At 40.4% G+C, this 18,147-nt stretch overlaps 1 protein-coding gene across 2 annotated transcripts; it reads left to right on the top strand.

Annotated features, from left to right (window-relative positions):
* Positions 1–1,778: 1,778 nt before the first annotated feature.
* On the top strand, positions 1,779–18,049 carry zgc:64051 (leukocyte surface antigen CD53). 2 transcript variants are annotated; one of them, XM_036599269.1, is made up of 8 exons: positions 1,779–2,163; positions 11,483–11,561; positions 12,190–12,378; positions 12,673–12,747; positions 14,172–14,264; positions 14,375–14,479; positions 15,266–15,349; positions 17,718–18,048. In XM_036599269.1, the coding sequence occupies exons 2-8, from the start codon at positions 11,505–11,507 to the stop codon at positions 17,784–17,786; spliced, it is 672 nt and encodes a 223-aa protein (XP_036455162.1). In that variant the 5' UTR covers positions 1,779–2,163; positions 11,483–11,504; the 3' UTR covers positions 17,787–18,048. The 2 variants fall into 2 exon arrangements, with proteins under 2 accessions (XP_036455162.1, XP_036455163.1); XM_036599270.1 differs by lacking the exon at positions 1,779–2,163 and adding an exon at positions 6,047–6,169 and having other exon boundaries at positions 17,718–18,049.
* The last annotated feature ends 98 nt before the right edge of the window (positions 18,050–18,147 follow it).

Raw genomic sequence — 18,147 nt, 5'->3', positions numbered from 1 at the left:
GGGTGGTCCTCAAAAGAAAGATTTTGTGAATGAGATGTATGAGCATGAAGAACCTTGTTAATGTTTAAAGAACCTCTGCAAAATACATTATTTCTGTAACAAGTGAAGGTCTTTCCTAGAAGTGTTCATCCAAGCCATGAACCGTTTAGGAACCTTTACTTTTAAGAGCGTATTCGCTTGTTCCTCTGATATTTGCTTTGCTGGCATTTGGCAGTATCTTCCACTAATGTCTGTACAACGTTAAATGCTTGAAGACTGGAGCCAAATCAAATGCTGTCAGTGTTAAATCGTCTATTTTAAGGTTTATAGAACAGCTTTGAAGAGATGTTAACCTGTGTAGCATTAATGTTGATGTGGCTTTGTTTGTTTCGCTTCTCATTTTCTCACTTTCTGCATGTTCGGAACTGACCCATGATATTATTAAAAATAACCCTCACTCAGTTACGGAAAGTATTATAAAGGGAAACTTGTACATGTTGTATATGGTTCAGATAACTAATACTTTCATAACCTCAAAACAAGTTACCAAAAATAATCTTGAAGGACTGTAACCAACAGACAGCGGTAATCATTTGAAGACATTCTTCAACAATGAGGACCTCCTGTTCTAAAATACAGAAAATAAACTGAACTGAATAGCACTTATTGAGAAACAGTATAAACATACCCAGATACTTTTTCATTCATATAGAGTATTGATTGATTGATGATTAGTTCTTGATCATAAACACCACTCCAGCTCATCCCAAAGGTGTTCAATGGAGCTTCATCGTTCCAACTTATCCCAAAGGTGTTTAATGGTGTTCCACTATTCCAGTTCAACCCAAAGGTGTTCAATGGAGCTTCATCACTCCAACTCAACCCAAATGTGTTCAATGGAGCTTTATCACTACAACTCAACCCAAAGGTGCTCAGTGGAGCTTCATCACTCCAACTCATCCCAAAGGTGCTCAGTGGAGCTTCATCACTCCAACTCAGCCCAGAGGTGTTCAGTGGAGCTTCATCATTCCAACTCATCCCAAAGGTGCTCAGTGGAGCTTTATCACTCCAACTCATCCCAAAGGTGCTCAGCGGAGCTTCATCACTCCAACTCAGCCCAGAGGTGCTCAGTGGAGCTTCATCACTCCAACTCAGCCTACTGGTGTTCAATGGAGCTTCATCACTCCAACTGATCCCAAATGTGTTCAATGGAGCTTCATCACTACAACACAACCCAAAGGTGCTCATTGGAGGTTCATCACTCCAACTCATCCTAAAGATGTTCGATGGAGCTTCATCACTCCAAATAATACATTTCGACTCTTACAAACTGTTTGCAAATGCAGATATGTTTTTAATTGCATTGACTCCAATGACCTTTTTTAAAAAAGGTATGAAAAACTACAAATATGTTCCTTCCGTGTGCTGTTTAACTAGAAGACTATTAACAAGGCAGCTGTCTTTAAAATTCACTGAAATCCCAGCCTAGCTTTAATGTCCAGCGAAGTAGGCCTGCTTGTTGGTGTAAGATTCAGTTGTCTTCATACAAACAAAACACAACGACAGTTTCGCATCTTTTAGTTAGGCCGCAGTTAGCGCCCACCCACCTGCATGCACATAAAAAAACCCTTCTGAATTTAACTTCACTGCTGCTGTGCTGCGGTTTCTCTCGCTATGCACTGCAGCAGCGGGAACAGCCAACTCAACAGCCTCATTTCTGCTTTTTCTTATTAAAGCAGAAGCTAAAGTTAGCGATCCTGTTGCATTTAAATTGCATCCTGGTGTGGAGGTAGTATAGAGCATGAATCATGACTCAACGGCTCATTTTTCTTTTTCCATAGTGCGTCTGTCTGTGTGTCACCGGTCTTTTTTTTAGTCTTTCTTTGTTAGGCTGCGTCATATGTGTTGCTGAAGAGGTTCTGTAGAAGCTGTTGTTTTGAAACTGATCTGAGGCCAGTTTTGTATTCATGTCGTATCAGCTGAGACTGGTTAAGGGGATGTGGCTCAAAGAGGGCTTCAGATGGAGGAAGTGAAGTCAAGCGTTGCGTTCTCACAGACGATAGTGTGAAGAGTGGGAGATCAAAGCTGCGCTCGCGTCTCCTTTCAGTTTATCTTTGTGCCCGACTCTGGCCGGACCGGTCCAAGGCCTGTCGCTTGTTTGGAGTCTCTGTCTTGATCCACACGGTGAGAGAAGTCTTTTGAGGTTTTTTTAGTTTAATTTAATTTTTAAAATAGGTGTTTCTGTGAATAATAATAGTGTTGGAAGTTTAGCGAGAAATTCTACCAAAACCTTTAAAAAGTTCTACATTATTCAGTGCTTGAGATATAAAAGTTATTCAGAGGTAACTGTTGTAGAGAAACTTACTCAGATTTCTTTACAGTGGTGCTGGTAGAACCAGGGGTCACCATGACTACAACACAAATATAGACATTTTATTTACTATCCAAAACCACCAGTGAACCTACAGTCGTCTCCTGAGTTTTATATGAATATTGATGATGGTAAAGTAGTGATAAATCTGAAGGAATACGTTTTCTTTGGGGACTGTTTTGCCTCACAATGCCCTGCATGTGTCCGTCCACCATAATTGTGTAAAAATATATGTTTTAGGCCAAAATCTTCTCAAAACTACTGTAAAATAATGTCTCAGGCATCAGGCAGCATATGAATAACCATTTTGTGTAATAATTTCCTGTGAGGGAGCTTTTAGATGTGGACGTCTGGTTCCTATCACCACCTCTGTGAGCGATTCTGACTAAGTTTCTCTAGAACCAAGCGTTTCACACCAAACCACTCTGAATGACTCTGTTTACATCTTAACCTTTGAATTATGCAAAAATATTCACATCTTTGTTTGTAATGGAAGAGTGAATGTTAATAATCCAATTAAAGAGTAATATTTGTTATTTGACCCCAAAAGGTCGCACGAACATACTTTTCAAGATTTAAAAAGGTCTTTGGCAACTTTGATAGTAATGATAGAATACAGCCAACAACCTACTTAAAAAATACTATTTCGGTTCTTGAACCCAGAAAAGGTTTAAGCACATGGACACCCAACAGCGACGTCTTTGTCTTCCATGCTGCGTATCATCTGAGAAGCCGTCAAGGCCAAAAAATGTCATTTAAAAGTTTGAGGGTGTTTAAAAATCGTGGAAATGTTTTGAAACCAAAGCCAAAAATTCATTTCACTTGATGTAAATGACGCCAAAAGAGCACCACGGCTGCCAGACCGTGTTACGCTCTTTGTTTTCTGGAAACATGCACAGGAAATGTAATGAGGTTCGATGGCACAGAAAAGACAGTCAAATGGCCCCGAGTGCCCGACTCCACCCTCAAGTGTGTCAGAAAGAGGAAGCCAAGTTTCTGAGTCAGTTAAATTCTCCGTTCTTTTTGTAGCCTGGTCAAAATAAGCAAATAAACAACTAGAAAAGAGAACTATAGACGAAACAAGGAAAGGGAGCTGTTACAGTTCAAAAAAGGCAGTTATTTATGCAAGTTGTGTGTCAAACCAGGTCACTAGTTTAAAAAGGAAAACTGAAAAAATAAAAAGCTCTTAAAAACAATGGTTCTTCAAGTGTTCTTCAGTAAACGGTTCTATATAGAATCATGAACACTCAAAGATCCTTTTGCTTGATTAAAGGGTTCTTTGCATCATGAAAGTGTTCTTCAGACTGATGGAGAACGTGCTGTAGACGGTTCTATATAGCACCCAAAAGTATTCTTCGATTGTTACAGTGTCAACCATAGAAGAACCCTGTTCAGAAAGGTTCTATATAGAACCATCTATAGCACATTCATGCCCATTTTCCATCAATCTGAAGAACCCTTTCACAATGCAAAGAACCCCTCTATATGAATGTGCTATAGACGGTTCTGTATAGAACCTTTTTGAAAAGCGTTCTTCTACGGTTACAAGCTTGACACCGTAAAAATAGAAGAACCCTTTTGGGTGTTAGCTAGAACCATATACAGCACGTTCTGAAGAACTCTTTCATTATGCAAAGAACCCTTTAATCATGCAAAGGGTTCTTTGAGTGTTCACGGATCTATATAGAACAGTTTTCTTTACTAAAGAACCCTTGAAGAACCATCACGTTTAAGAGTGTAGTTAAGAAAAAAGTAGACTCCTTACTGCAGTCCTATTGGTCCAGTAACAGCAGCCAATCAGGGATCCTCAGCTCATCCAAGAGAATCTTTATGGAGGAAAAGAAAAAAATGGGAAAACTAGTGGTGCACAAGAGTTTTCTGGAGTCGACTCCGACTCTGAACTCCTGCTGCTGGAATCGAGTGAAGTCGACTCCTCGACTCCGCTCAGTTTTAACCAAGCTTTACCCAGTTTCAGAGTAGCTGCACATTACAGTGATGTGATGAAAATTTGTAATTACACCAAGTAATATCAGCTACACCCTTAAAAACGCTGGTTCTTCACGGGTTCTTTAGTAAAGAAAATGGTTCTATACAGAGCCATGAACATTGAAAGCAGGCATGTCAAACTGGGGACCTTCCAGGCCGAAGTGCTGCGGATATCAGCGTTTACCCTCAGTTAGCGCTCTTCACTCAGTTTATGAAGGCCTTGCTGATTAGCTGATGAGCTGAATCAGGTGTGTTTAATGAGGCAGCATCCTGAAGTCTGCAGTGTTTTGGCCCGCGAGGACTGGAGCCTGACACACGTGCTTTAAAGAACCCTCTCCACGATTAAAGAGTTCGTTCTTTGCATCGTAAAAGTGTTCTTCAGACTGATGGAGAATGTGCTGTAGATGGTTCTGTATAGAACCTTTTTGAAAAGGGTTCTACATAGCACTAAAAAGTGTCCTTCTATTGTTACGATGTCAGGCTTGTTACAATTGAAGAACCCTTTTTGGTGCTATATAGAACCCTTTTCAAAAATGTTCCATATAGGACCATCTACAGCTCATTCTCCATTAATCTGAAGAACACTTTCATGATGCAAAGAACCCTTTAATCATGCACAGAGTTCTTTGAGTGTTCACGGTTCTATATAGAACCTTTTTCTTTGCTAAAGAACCCTTGAAGAACCATCATTTTTAAGTGTGTGGCTTGAAAAATGATTACAGCTGACTAATGCTGGGAGAGGGCAAACATGAGAACATCATTACGGCACACTTTTAAAAAGACGGTTCTCCAAAGGTTCTTTAGTAAAGGCAATGGTTCTATTTGGAACCGTGAGTTGTAAATGGAACCATTTTATGCTTAAATGGTTCCTTGCGTGGTGAAATGGTTCTTCAGACCAATTAAGCATTGAGAATGTGTTGTAAATGGTTCTATATAGCACCAAAAAGGGTTCTTCTGTTGTTACAAGCTTGACATCGTAATAACAGAAGGACCCTGTTGGTACTATATAGAACCATTTTCAAAAAGGTGCTATAGAACCGAATTCAACACTTTCTCCATCAGTCTGAAGAAGCATTTCACCATGCAAAGAACCATTCGAGTATGAACTAATGGTTCTAAATAAACCAGTGCCTTTCCTAAGGAATCCTCTATTTAAAGCGTGGAGTCATCATTTTTTAAAATTCTCTTTCAATTCTTTGAAAAAGGAACCGAGTTTTAATTTTCAGCAGTTGGATGTTATCTCGTTCCTCTTTTCACGAGGCTGAAGTTGGCTTATCGGTCAACTTCTCCGTTCCTCCTTAAATGAGGCCGCGTTTAACTGGCTGGAGCGCCGGAGTGTAACTGCAGCGCCATTTAAGGTGGAACGGAAAGTTTGAAAAAGTAGCGGGCAAATTAGCAGCGAACTTCGGCCTCGTCCTCTTTTCCACAGCGCTCTGTGAAAAAATAGCGTTTGTTTTTTTGGGGGGTTTTCGGTCCTTTCGCTGTTTCTAATCACGGTTTATAGCGAAAAAATGCAGTTATGTCGAGTTTCTGTGGGCAGAGTTTAGCACTGTTTACAGCCTGCTAATCACAGAAACTCACACGGCTCAAACTCAGACTCCCTCCTGCTTCGCACACCTCCGTCAAAACGCCCCTCGAGTCTGTTAAAAACACGGAGTCGACTCCGAGCAGGTCGACTCTCCGAGTCATTGGCCAAGATTCGAACCCAACTCTCAGACGCCTTGGAGCCGAAGAATCGATTCTTTCGGATTCGACTCCATGACTAACGAAAACGGGTGGAGAAGAGTTAGAAAAAAACGCAGCAGCAGCGTTCGAGAGAAAGCCAAACGTAGCGTAAGCTCTCTAAACGTTTCTTTACTCGAGAACTTCGGTAATATTGTGCTTGATAAGTCTGTTAATACGTCAGTCCTTTTTGAACTTGAGACACACCCCAGCGAGCAGCTCTCACTCGAAGCTGGGGACTTTCCATTCCCCTAGCTGGCTGGGTTTAGCTGTCCGCCATGTGGCTCCAGAGTGTGATAATTCAGAGCAACAGGTACACAGCTGGACGGTATAGTAAACGGATAGGGGAGCTGGTGAAAAGTGGATCTAACAGTTCTTCTGTCAGCCACTCCATTAAAACCTCCTCCTTGTTTCTACTCTCACTGTCCATTTTATCAGCTCCACTGACCACATAGTTTGACTTAGTAGTTCTACAGTTACAGACTGTAGTCCATCTGTTTCTGCTGTGTCTGATCCACTCGTACCAGCACAACACACACTAACACACAGTGTCACTGCAGTGCTGAGAATGACCCACCACCCAGATAATACCTGCTCTGTGGGGGTCCTGACCACTGAAGAACAGGGTAACAAAGTATGCAGAGAAACAGCTGGACTACAATCTGTAACTGTAGAACTACAAAGTGAAACTATATGGTCAGTGGAGCTGATAAAATTGACAGTGAGTGCAGAAACTTGCCTTTTGGTCACAGTGCACCCCACACATGCTTAGGCGTGCAGTTTTTTTTCACAGCTGGCTTAGCTGTTTTGAAAGGCCTAGTTTAGCAATAGTATAACATATTTTAAGCATTCAGCACAGCAGAGGAAGTTTGGTTTTTCATATAAATACATTCAGGGTCTACTTTTCTCTACTAAGCTATTGAATTTCATATTGTTGTCTATTGGTATCAATATTCTTATTATTTGTTGTTTTATATTAATATGGTACCATTGTAATTAGCTGTCGGTTAGGGTGATCCACACAATACCGCTACACATTTAAGTTGGTTGAGGGTTAAGCTGCAATAAACAGGAAGCCAATATTTTTTTTTTTATTGTTAAGCTACAAACCAAGCCAGTACCCACCTTTTAATACAGTTACTGGATATCTGGGGCATTTATCAGCAGCCTTGGTGTGTGCGTACTAGTTTTTTCCACCCTCTGAGACATGACCACTAGCGTGTTCACCATACGCTATATTTAAACTTGAATGCTTTCTCAGCTGTTCGATATCATCGCACTTCACACAAAGTCCCAGCAACGTTGGAGCTTCACACATCCTAACAAAAGGAACCACAATTAACTTAAAAAGCAAGCTAGTGAAACAGCAGCAGCTGACTGACTAACAACTAGGCCACTGATGATAACATGTCCGGATAAACGTTTTCATTAAATGGTGTTTTAACCCAGCACACTTCACTGCTCATATCTCTGAAGACCATCAAATTCTAGACAATTATTACATTTAATAGAGGATTAACAAACCATATGGCCAACTTGCACTAAAAACATTCTCTGGGTGGGTGAGCTGCAGCAGTCCTCTCGTTACTTAGGCAAACCCCGACACCTCAACCTAAGCCGGAAAAGAAATTTTAATTGGTTCTGCCATTGAGGTTGACAGTCTATATGTTGGTGTCTACAGGTGGTCCATGTGGTTAGGGTGGTTTTATTTTTGTCTTTTTTTAACCAAATAAGTGACCTAAAGTCAATCAAAAGTGGTGGGAATCACCCCAGTAGTTTGAAAAGTTCTTCGCCTCTTGTTCTGGCAGTCATGGTGACATTTACGTGTAGGGGTCAAGTGTCTTATTTTTCAGCAAAGGAAAAAGAAAATATTGTGTGTAACTATTATTACATTGATTATTCCCTGAGCTGTTTATGATACAAAATCCTTACTTAACCGGCCCTGGAGCAGGTTAGCCATGCTGCGTAAGTTGCGATGATGATGTAGCCCCATAAAAAGTGAAGAAAATCCAGGTTTAGATAGAATTAAACTAAGATTTTGTTGGCTACGCAAGAAATCCTGCTTCATGAGACAAACATGGTTAATGTAAAGAAGCTGATCCTTCTAACCATCATTCTGCATTATTGTTTGTTATTAATGTATTTATTCATGACTTACAGAAGTGCTTTGTTGTCCACTCAGAGAATGAATCTAAGATAGTACGAACAGGAGTCCAAACACATCCTTCAGCTAAGACACCACCAAAAAAAAGAACCAGAGCTGATACATAGAAAGATACACGATACAGAAATAAAACATTTCATAAGTGAAATACAAGGCACTTCAATAAGTGCAAGATTTAGTAGTAAAATTCACAAAGAGATGGTTCTTATGATGAACTGTGTCAAAGGCTTCAGAGAAGTCCAGAAGAATCAGGAATGATGACAGTTTGGCTGGTCTTGATACAAGGAGCTTCTCACGATTTTTGGGGGGGCAGTCATGGGCTGGATGTTAGGGAACCAGCCCTATGACTAGAAGGTCGCCGGTTTGATCCCCTGAGCCGACAGTACATGACTGACGTGCCCTTGAGCAAGACACCCAACTGCTCCCCAGGCGCTGCGGATAGGGCTGCCCACTGCTCCAGGCAAGTGTGCTCACTGCCCCCTAGTGTTTGTGTTCACTAGTGTGTATGTGGTGTTTCACTGCACAAATAGGTTAGATTGCGGAGGTGAAATTTCCCCATTGTGGGACTAATATGGGTCACTTAATCACTTTTACAGGGACAGTTTTTGTGGAGTGAGCCAGTTAGAAGCCAGAATGGATGGGTCCTGAAGTTGGTTAGTTAGAAGCCAGAAAAGTGGGGACTCTGGAGCTGGTTAGAAAGACAGGAGGCCAGAATGGTTGGGATCCTGGAGCTGGTTAGAAAGACAAGAAGCCAGAATGGTTGAGACTCTGGAGCTTGTTAGAAAGATGGTTAGAAGTCATAATGGTCAGAATCCTGAAGTAGGTTAGAAAGACAGTTAGAATCCAGAATGGTTGAGACTCTGGACCCAGTTAGAAAGACAGGACGTCAGAATAGTTGGGATCCTGAAGCTGGTTAGCAAGACAGGAAGCCAGAATGGTTGGGATCCTGGAGCTGGTTAGATCCTCGAAGAAGGTGACAATCCTCTGGAGCAGAAGAAGCGGGTGGTGGGGCAGAGTTAAGAAGAGAAGAGAAAATGGTCAAGACCTTGCATGAATCAGATGCAGATACTTCCAGTTTCCCTGTGTAGAAAGATAACTTTGCAACAGTGACTGCCAACAAGAACTTAGAAGGGAGAGATTAGTGTGAGCAAAGATCACAACCTAGTTGTCATTTCCTTCTCCCAGCCGTTCTTAGCTCTCCTCATTTGCTAAGCAGGGAACCTGTCAGCCGAGAAACAGGTGGGGATATGACTGGTCTGGAGATGGAAAGAAAAGGAAGGGAGAGACGAACATGAGTCAGGGTGTGGTAGTTTAGTCGGGATACCTGAAGTAAGGGACAAGGGTGGGAGGCACAATGGTGCAAGTTGTGGCAGGTGCAGGTAGAACAGGTCAGGTGATACAGACAGGGAGAGCAGGGAGGGACAGAAATTGTTGATGTGAGAAGTGGAGGAGGGAACTGTGAAATCCAGTGCTGTGGTAAGTCAGTTGAAGATCAGGTCCAGAATGTTGCCTGCGCTGTGCGTTCAAGGGGATTGGTTGAAGGTGAGGTCAAAAGATGACAACGGTGGAAGGAGGCAGGATGATTGTAGCTTGTCTGATGGAAAGTTGAGGTCACAGAGAAGAAAGAGTGGGGTTCCATCAACAGGGCAGAGTATGTGTAGCTCTATCTGTGTTGACCAGTGGACACGCAGGGGAAGAAATTACAGTAGTGCTAATAGTATGTTAGCACAAAATCTGGGGCACGTCAACATTTTTTGGCCGTACTAGATTAAACACGGACATTTGAATCTTGTGAAAAACATTACAAAATACAGCTTGTAACAGACATTAACATGTATTGACACTATATGTATCAGTCTTATAGCGACTGTTTCAGTAATGAGTCCTCTTTTAGTTATTTTCCATTCCTAAGAACTAACCGAAACTGTTATTGACATATCTAGAGCTTCCAGAAGGCCTAGAGTGACATTTGAATTGGAAATCAAAACATAATTGGTTGAGTCTTCTGTCAAGATCTTAACTCTTTTGTTCCCAAACAAAACTCAACAATGAAATACAGTACTTACACAGCTTAAATACACCAAGCATGATGGTTCTGTTACATAAAAGGCCCTGTGGGGTCCCAGCTGGTGAAATCCCATCTTACACTACATTAAGTTCAGATTAAGTCACCCTTTTTAGTCCCACAACGGGGAAATTTCACCTCCGCATTTAACCCATCCATGCCGTGAAACACCACATACACACTAGTGAACACACACACTAGGAGGCAGTTAGCACACTTGCCCGGAGCGGTGAGCAGCCCTATCCGCAGCACCCGGGGAGCAGTTGGGAGTTGGGTATCTTGCTCAAGGGCACTTTAGTCACGTACCGTCAGATCAGGGGATCGAACCAGCGACCTTCCGGTCACAGGGCTGGTTCCCTAACCTCCAGCTCACGACTGCCCCACATCTGCTCAGTCCTCTAGAATGTCTGACCATTGCATCACAGCATAGAAGTAGATGGTCTTTCTGTATTAGATATTTATTTATATATTGTTTGGTTTTTGGTTGTCAACGCTTGGCAGCCAATCAGTGGAATAACCCCTTAACTTTGACAGACCCATCAGCAGATCCAAACTTACATTTCTCACCTGTAAGACATTAATATAATACAGGCATTTTGCATGGTTTTGCATGTACTGGCTGAATAATAAGCTTTAGGGTGTGGACATTTAAAGAAAGCTTAAGGGAGTAATATACACCGTTCAAAAGACTGGAATCACTGTTTTCAGCACCACATATTTGTTGCATATGCATAATTTCATTCTAATATGATGCTCTTCTATTTCTAATATGAATTCTCTATAGGTTTCAAAACAGTTGTAAGAAATTAAGACATTTTCAACGATGAACCAAGCTGTAGATGATATCATAATGATTGAGAAAGCCATACAGCATAAAGAATGAACTTATGATAACATTAATATCCAGAATGCCTCATATTGGAAAAGCAGTGACCAAATCTCACTTACCAAATAGCTATTTATAGTTGATTTATGTCAGGCAGTTACTTTAAACACAGAATTACAGTTCATGTTTTAATATTATTACTTCAAGTTATGAATAAATTGTGTATAAACCATCACACCGTATAGGTTATTACTGAATAATGATTATTAATATGACAAACTTCTGAACTGTAGTGGATACTATCCAACACGAAGGCGTTTTCACCTTGTGTCCACTTCAGTGGTGCTAATGTATCTTATGATTTTGCAGGGCTGAACAGCAGAAAGCAACCATGTCCTGCCTCAAGTGCCTCAAGTACACCATGTGTGTGGTGAACTTCATCTTCTTTGTACGTATCTGCACACACACACAATGCACACTAATTGATTTAGTTCCTGATCCATTAAATAATGTATGAGAGCCTTAGCTGTGTTATTTTACATGGAAAGTTAATGTTATGACAAAACGCTTCTTCATCTTAAGATCAAGATGGAGATGTGTGCATCAACTTTTATGTTTTCCATTTAAATTGTAAATTACTTGGGTAATGATTAACAGTGGCAATATTTCAGTTCTGTAGATCTCCATCTGAAGCCATAGAGCCATATATGTCCTTTTCTGTTTAACGATAAAGCCTATTTTAAGCACACAATATGTAGATTAATCACATAATTTTATAACAACATACTGTTATCTATAAACATAGGCGAAAGTTAGTTAGCACAGCAAAAACAAGCCTTGAAGCCTGATTTTTTTTCAAATTTTGGCAGTATTATTATTATTATTATATTATTATTATTATTATTATTATTATTATTACAATGCTAATTTGTGGGATAAAAGCTTCCTTTGCTTGTTAGCTACATTACCCTCAAAGCTGCAGTGTAAAAGTAAAGAAGCAAACTTCTAAACCCTGTGTCTGTGGGACTTGTTGACTCTGGTGAAGTGTAAGTTAATAGACTGCGATGGCCTTACAGATCTGTGGAGTTGGCATCTTGGGAGTCGGGATCTACTTGAAGACGACGTTCAATTTCTCAGCCCTCGTGCCATCCATCCCAGCCATGAGCGTTACTAATGGACTCTTCATCCTGGGAATATTCATCACCTGTGTGTCCTTCTTGGGCTTCCTGGGAGCCCTCAAAGAGAACCGCTGCCTGCTCATTTCTGTAAGTCCATTTCTTAGCTTTTTATTCAGAACAAGACTTCTGGAACTTTAGGTACCACTTAAATGGTAATGAAATAACCTTTAAACGATTATGTTCTGACCAAAGTGCTCCAGCAAATGTTATAAAGCACAGCAGCCTTCAGAATCGTTTTCCTTTTTTATGCTGTGTTTCATATTTTGGCCCAAAAAAGCAAAGCTTAACCTGAAAGTTCTCATCATTGCTCAACACAACTGAAGATGTTATTTTAATAGCTGTTGGTCTGGAAGGCTGATTGTGAATTTTGATGTGTTTCAGTTTTTCATCTTGTTGTTCCTGGTGATGCTGGCTGAGCTGGCCATGGCTAGTGTCCTGCTCATGTATGAAAGCCAGGTAAGAGAAATATCTTTACAGATTAAACTTCTGCACTAAAATCTGGGAGCATTCTCTGTCAGGTAAACAGTCCAGATCCTGAAGGAATTCAGCAAATATGTGAAAGCCAATCAAGGCAAATATGAACCTAAAAAAAAAGAACCTAAAAAAAGTAAGTGAAATGCAACTAAGAACAGAAAGTAGTGATTTGTAAATCCACTGAGACCTGTATTGACCATATATGCTTGTTCTGAAGTAGATGCCTGCAACAGGTTCTGAAAAAGATGGGAATTAAGACTAGAAATGTTGTAAAATATAAAAAAACAGGTGATGCAGTCATGCTTGAGTATGAAAGGAGCATCCAGGAAAGGCCGAGACCTTTATGAGCAAGGATGGGATGAGGCTCACCACTTTGACAAAACAAATGCGCCAGTGAATAAAGTTTGAGAACAATGTTCCTCAATGAGTGATTTAAAGGATTTTAGGTATTTCACACTCTACACTGTATAATAACATTGAAAGATTCAGGAAATCAGGAGCATAAAGTGCAAGGCCAAAAACCACAACTGAATGCCCATGACCTTTGACCCCTCAGGCAGATGGATATCACTGCATGGGCACGGGAATACTTCGACAAACCACTGTCAATAAACATTGTTGCATCCACAATTGCAAGATAAGACTGTACTATGCACAGTGGCAGCCATTTTTATCAACAACATCAACAACTTTTCTGAGCTTGAGCTCATCTGAAATGGACTGATGCACAATGGAAAATATGTATTGTGGTCAGATGATACAGGCTTTCAGATTAAATATGTAAATAATGGATGTTGCGCTCTCCGGGCTAAGAATAAGACCATGCAGATTGTTACCAGTGTAAAGTTGAAAATCCAGGGTCTTTCATGGTATGAGAGGATATCAGTGAGTAACTTGCACATCTATGAAAGCACCATTAACACTGATAGATATCTACACATGTTGGAGCAACATGCTGCCTTCTAGACGACGTCTTTTTCAGGGACGTCCATGCTTATTCCAACACGACGACGCCAAGAAACATAGTACACGTTACAATAGCATGTTTGTGGATTATGCATTCAAACTGGATCAACTGCTGTCTTCAGTCACCAAGTGATTAGGTGCTGTTAAAAGAAAAGTTGATGTAACACAGTGGTAAACATGCTCCTGTCCCAATTTTTTGGAACTTTGCAGGCATCAAACAAAAGTAGTTAAGGTGTCTTTTTTACTGTTTTCAAATGAATAAGAACAGAATTTAGTAATCGCGTCTTCCTGTTTTCGCATTTCACATGCTGTCCCCATTTTTTGGGGTTGAGCTTTGATAATCAGGTGAAACGCTAAAGAGCTGAGAGTTAGAGACAAAGCCAAACAGAGTACAACAAAGACAGCAATGAAACTTACTATATCTTCTGTATTGCCTGTAGATTGACAAAATGATAAACGAAGGACTAACCAAAAGTCTGAAGGCAATAGAAAAGAACACAACCAGCATCGAGTGGAACACTGTTCAGACGACAGTAAGTGTTTACAAAGCTGTTTTCTTACGCTTCAAATGTACAAAATCTACAATATATTCAGAGAATATAATGCTGATCCCTACTGAGGACTGCAATCACTTTCACTACAGTTTCAATGCTGTGGAGTGCAAAATGCATCAGACTGGGAAAGCCACGTACCCAAGTCGTGCTGCAAGTCCCAACACTGCAATGGCTCTGAGCCGTACTGGACACAGGTATGGCGCCTTTTGAATCCTCTTCTTCCATTGAGCTGTGCTGAATCAATGTCTGCAAAAAAAGCATTTATAACGGACTAACTTGGTTTCATTGATTTTATACAGATTTTGCAAGCAGCAAAGTGAAAAAAAATGTTTAAAATGTTGCCAAATTTTACTGCTGGCAGCTCCACCACATTGGCTTACAGCTATATATGGAATTATAGAATTACTGACGTTTGGGAGGAGGAACATGCCTGAAAATCCTCCTTCTACCAGTCTAATTCCCTATAAATTCACACCCTTACCTTCCGTTTCCCATGACAAAGTTCCCGCAATCACCATCACCATCTTGTCCAGTCAGTTACAAGGGAGGTCCGGCCTTCTAGCGAGAGGCAGAAGCTGCCCAGAGCTCCAGGCCAAGTTCTCAGAGTTCTCTCCCCTCCCTCAATCAGTCTTCCCTCATATTACCACCACCATGTTGAATGCACGGTGAAACGACATGTTTTGCTGATCGTGAAAATGAATTAACAGGGAACTTGATGGCATTTAACATTTAATATGCTATAACATTTGCACAGGCCACATTTTATGTTAAAATGTGCAAAAGTATGTTCTCTACAGTGAATTTTCAGTTCGAAAATCAGTGTCAGTTCACCAAGGGCGCCCAAACTTTCACATATGACTGTATCAATAATTTGTTGAAGTTGACCAGAGAAAAATACATTGATATTTGTAAAATACTACCAGTATTTGCTGCATTGACAAAAATGTACCTACTATATATATGTATGTGTGCATTTGTAGGGCTGTTATACAAAGCTGAAGAATTGGTTTGAGGGAAACCTCCTGGGCACCGGGATTGGGGTCATCATTGTGTGCAGCATTGAGGTACAGATCCGTCTTTTGATTACTAACATTTATGCATTTGGCAGATACTGAGCATCTTCCAGTTTCTTAATCATGTGAATGTAGCATTAGACTGGCTTTATACGGTCAAACTTTCATGCAATTGTGGCTGCTTGAAACCTACATGAAACTAAATTGCACTTGAATTGCATCCTGCAACTCACTTGAAACTCAGCCGCAACAGTTGCTTCAGTTTCATGAAACAGCCAATCAAAACAGCCATAGCACATCATGTGGTCGCATCAAACGCCACCATTTCAAAGGATTGATTACAAACGATGTCAGCTAGATAGACAAGAAAATGAACAGCTAAGTGACTTTTGTCAGATAACTGAGTGATGACAAGAAACAAAGCTAGTGTTAGTGTTAAATCCAGTAACACTAACTAATCCCGTAATTCTGTACTGGCAACATGTCACAGATGAATTTGTATCATGAGAACAACATGATAGATCAAACAGTACAAGCTGCTTTATTTGGCTGGTGGAGGAAATGAATGTTTCATGCAACTTTGTTTCTGAATCACTTCAGGTAACTGTCAAATTGCCCAGAAAATAGGTTGCAGGCAACTCACAACTCAAGTCCTCTACAGGGATAGCAGCAGTTACGCTGTATGTTACACCAACATAATATCCATTAGTTATTGCATTTTGGGTCCCACACTTTACCTCAGACTATAGACTATCATCTCTCTGACATTATGGTTTTAAAGACCCTGAGCTTCTGATAATTAATGTCAAATAGCACTTTGTGGTCAGTAGTTCTTCACACAGGTCTACTGAAACCATAAAAAGGAAATGCTAAGCATTCAGGTGGATATTTTAAGTCTAATGTGTTTCTAGCTATGCTAAGTTCTTCTGAATGTATTAACCAACAACAAAACAAAGACAAGCCTGCATGCTAAAATGCTAAAACATGCCCAACACTGTTATTATCTCTTATTTAAGTGTTTCTGTCAAGTTTGTGCTGGAGGGCTAATGATGCAAAACCACATATGAAAGAGAAAAACTGCCCCTTTTAGCAATGTGCAAATGACATCATGCTGCCTGCTGCCTCCTAGCTTCCTTTCACTGCTAGCCACCAGAGCATGTTTTGCCTTTAAATGCATCAGTCTTAACCACTGTTGAAGACCACAAATGACAGTTAGGACATATAGTAGACACTCTGTACAGAAATATATCAAGTTAACAAGTTTTATGTTTAATCTAATCTGAAAATGTGGAGCTATGTGAACTGGCAGTCTAACTTGCTATGTTCACTTTTAGCATCCTTAGCGAAAAAAATTCAGTGAGCTTGATTTAGAGAAAATAATCACATTTAAATCACAATTTTGTTCCAAGAAAGTACAACATATTTTCTAAAAATCATTCAGGTCTGTGTACATTAGCCACCTTCTGTAACATGAAACTGTAAAGCCAGTTTGACACCAGAAGCGCTGTGGCAGCTGTGTGGTAAGACTAAACTGCTACGTGACGCATCACACCAACATGACTCATGATGATGTGACTTGTATTTTTTGCCCATGTTTGTTTTTTTCCACTAACAGAGACGTTAATATAACCTACAGATGTCTATTTTCCAGTTACCAGTTAAATTAACTTTGTGCTGCTCACATCGGACAAGGCTATTAGCTGTGTCTGGAACAGGTTTTGACCAGTTGATTCCTCAGTTGTTTCTCACATCAGTCCAACAGACTCTAGAACCTTCGTGAAGTCAAAATTTATCGAACTGCTACTTTGATTAAAGGCCTACATTGCACAATATAGCAAGAACACCTCATATTGTACTGTTCCTAGCTAGAAACTGCTAGCATGGCACATGAGGAAAGTATTAAAAACAGACATGAAGTGCATGTTACAGACGAAAATGGTGAATCAATCAACATAAGAACACATGGCTACCGCGTCTAGTGTGTTTATTTTGTCTTTTAACTAGGAAATGACAAGACACGAAGCTACTGCAACCAGTAACCCTATAACAGTACTTGTAATTCTGAAATAGTAACACATTGCAGATGAGTTGATATCCCGAGAACATGATAGATCAAATACAAGCTGTTTTATTTGGCTAGTGGAGTAACTGAATGTGTTGCGTGCAGCTGGGTTGCAGACAGCTTGCAACCAGTTGCATGAAAGTTTTACCATGTTAAGCCAGCTTTAGAAGTCTAGCCCAAAGATACCTGGGCAGGGAGTCAAACCCCAGTCTGCTGCAGGGAAGGTCATGCTAAAGTGTCTGCCAAATGGCGTATATGTAAACATTACTCTGATGTAGAATCAGGTTCTTGCTGTTCCTTTTTCAGCACTAACAGCCCAAGATAGTCCTTCACTCACCTCTGTCTCTGCTTGTTTAGGTTTTGGGCATGTGCTTCTCCATGACGCTGTTCTGCCACATCAGTAAATCTGGACTGGGATACAAGTGAAGAGCCGTTCACATCACGCTTTCCCAAAATGCAACAAAGATGAGGAGAGAGCATTTAGCTTCCTGTTATAGTTTAACCAGTATTCAGTGCCTCAGGCAGTAACACTCCATGCCACATTGCAGCTATTATTCTGCTATTCTGTCTGATTCTGATTCAGTTTTTGACATAATTTGAAAATGCCTTTTGCCCCTTATATTATGTGTAAGTTTCATGATGAATGGGCCAAAAGAAGCAGCCCAAAATGACTTGGAAAGACGTCCATTGACTTCAGTTGACTTACATTAAAAGTAAAGTAGGTTTTTTCCTTCTCCTGTAAAGTTACTGTTTTAGAGATACAAGGTTTTCTTCCGACAACAGCGAT

The sequence above is a fragment of the Colossoma macropomum genome, unplaced genomic scaffold (assembly GCF_904425465.1).
Source record: "Colossoma macropomum unplaced genomic scaffold, Colossoma_macropomum, whole genome shotgun sequence".
In the NCBI taxonomy this organism is placed as follows: Eukaryota; Metazoa; Chordata; class Actinopteri; order Characiformes; family Serrasalmidae; genus Colossoma; species Colossoma macropomum.
Note: the sequence above shows the minus strand (reverse complement) of the source record. Positions and strands in the feature narration are given on the sequence as shown.

Bases quoted from the DNA above. Each gene is read 5' to 3' on its own strand.
- zgc:64051 (XM_036599270.1), top strand. From the start codon at position 11,505: ATGTCCTGCCTCAAGTGCCTCAAGTACACCATGTGTGTGGTGAACTTC. The intron at 14,265-14,374 runs GTAAGTGTTTAC...CTTTCACTACAG, and splicing joins GGAACACTGTTCAGACGACA to TTTCAATGCTGTGGAGTGCA. The intron at 14,480-15,265 runs GTATGGCGCCTT...GTGCATTTGTAG, and splicing joins CTGAGCCGTACTGGACACAG to GGCTGTTATACAAAGCTGAA.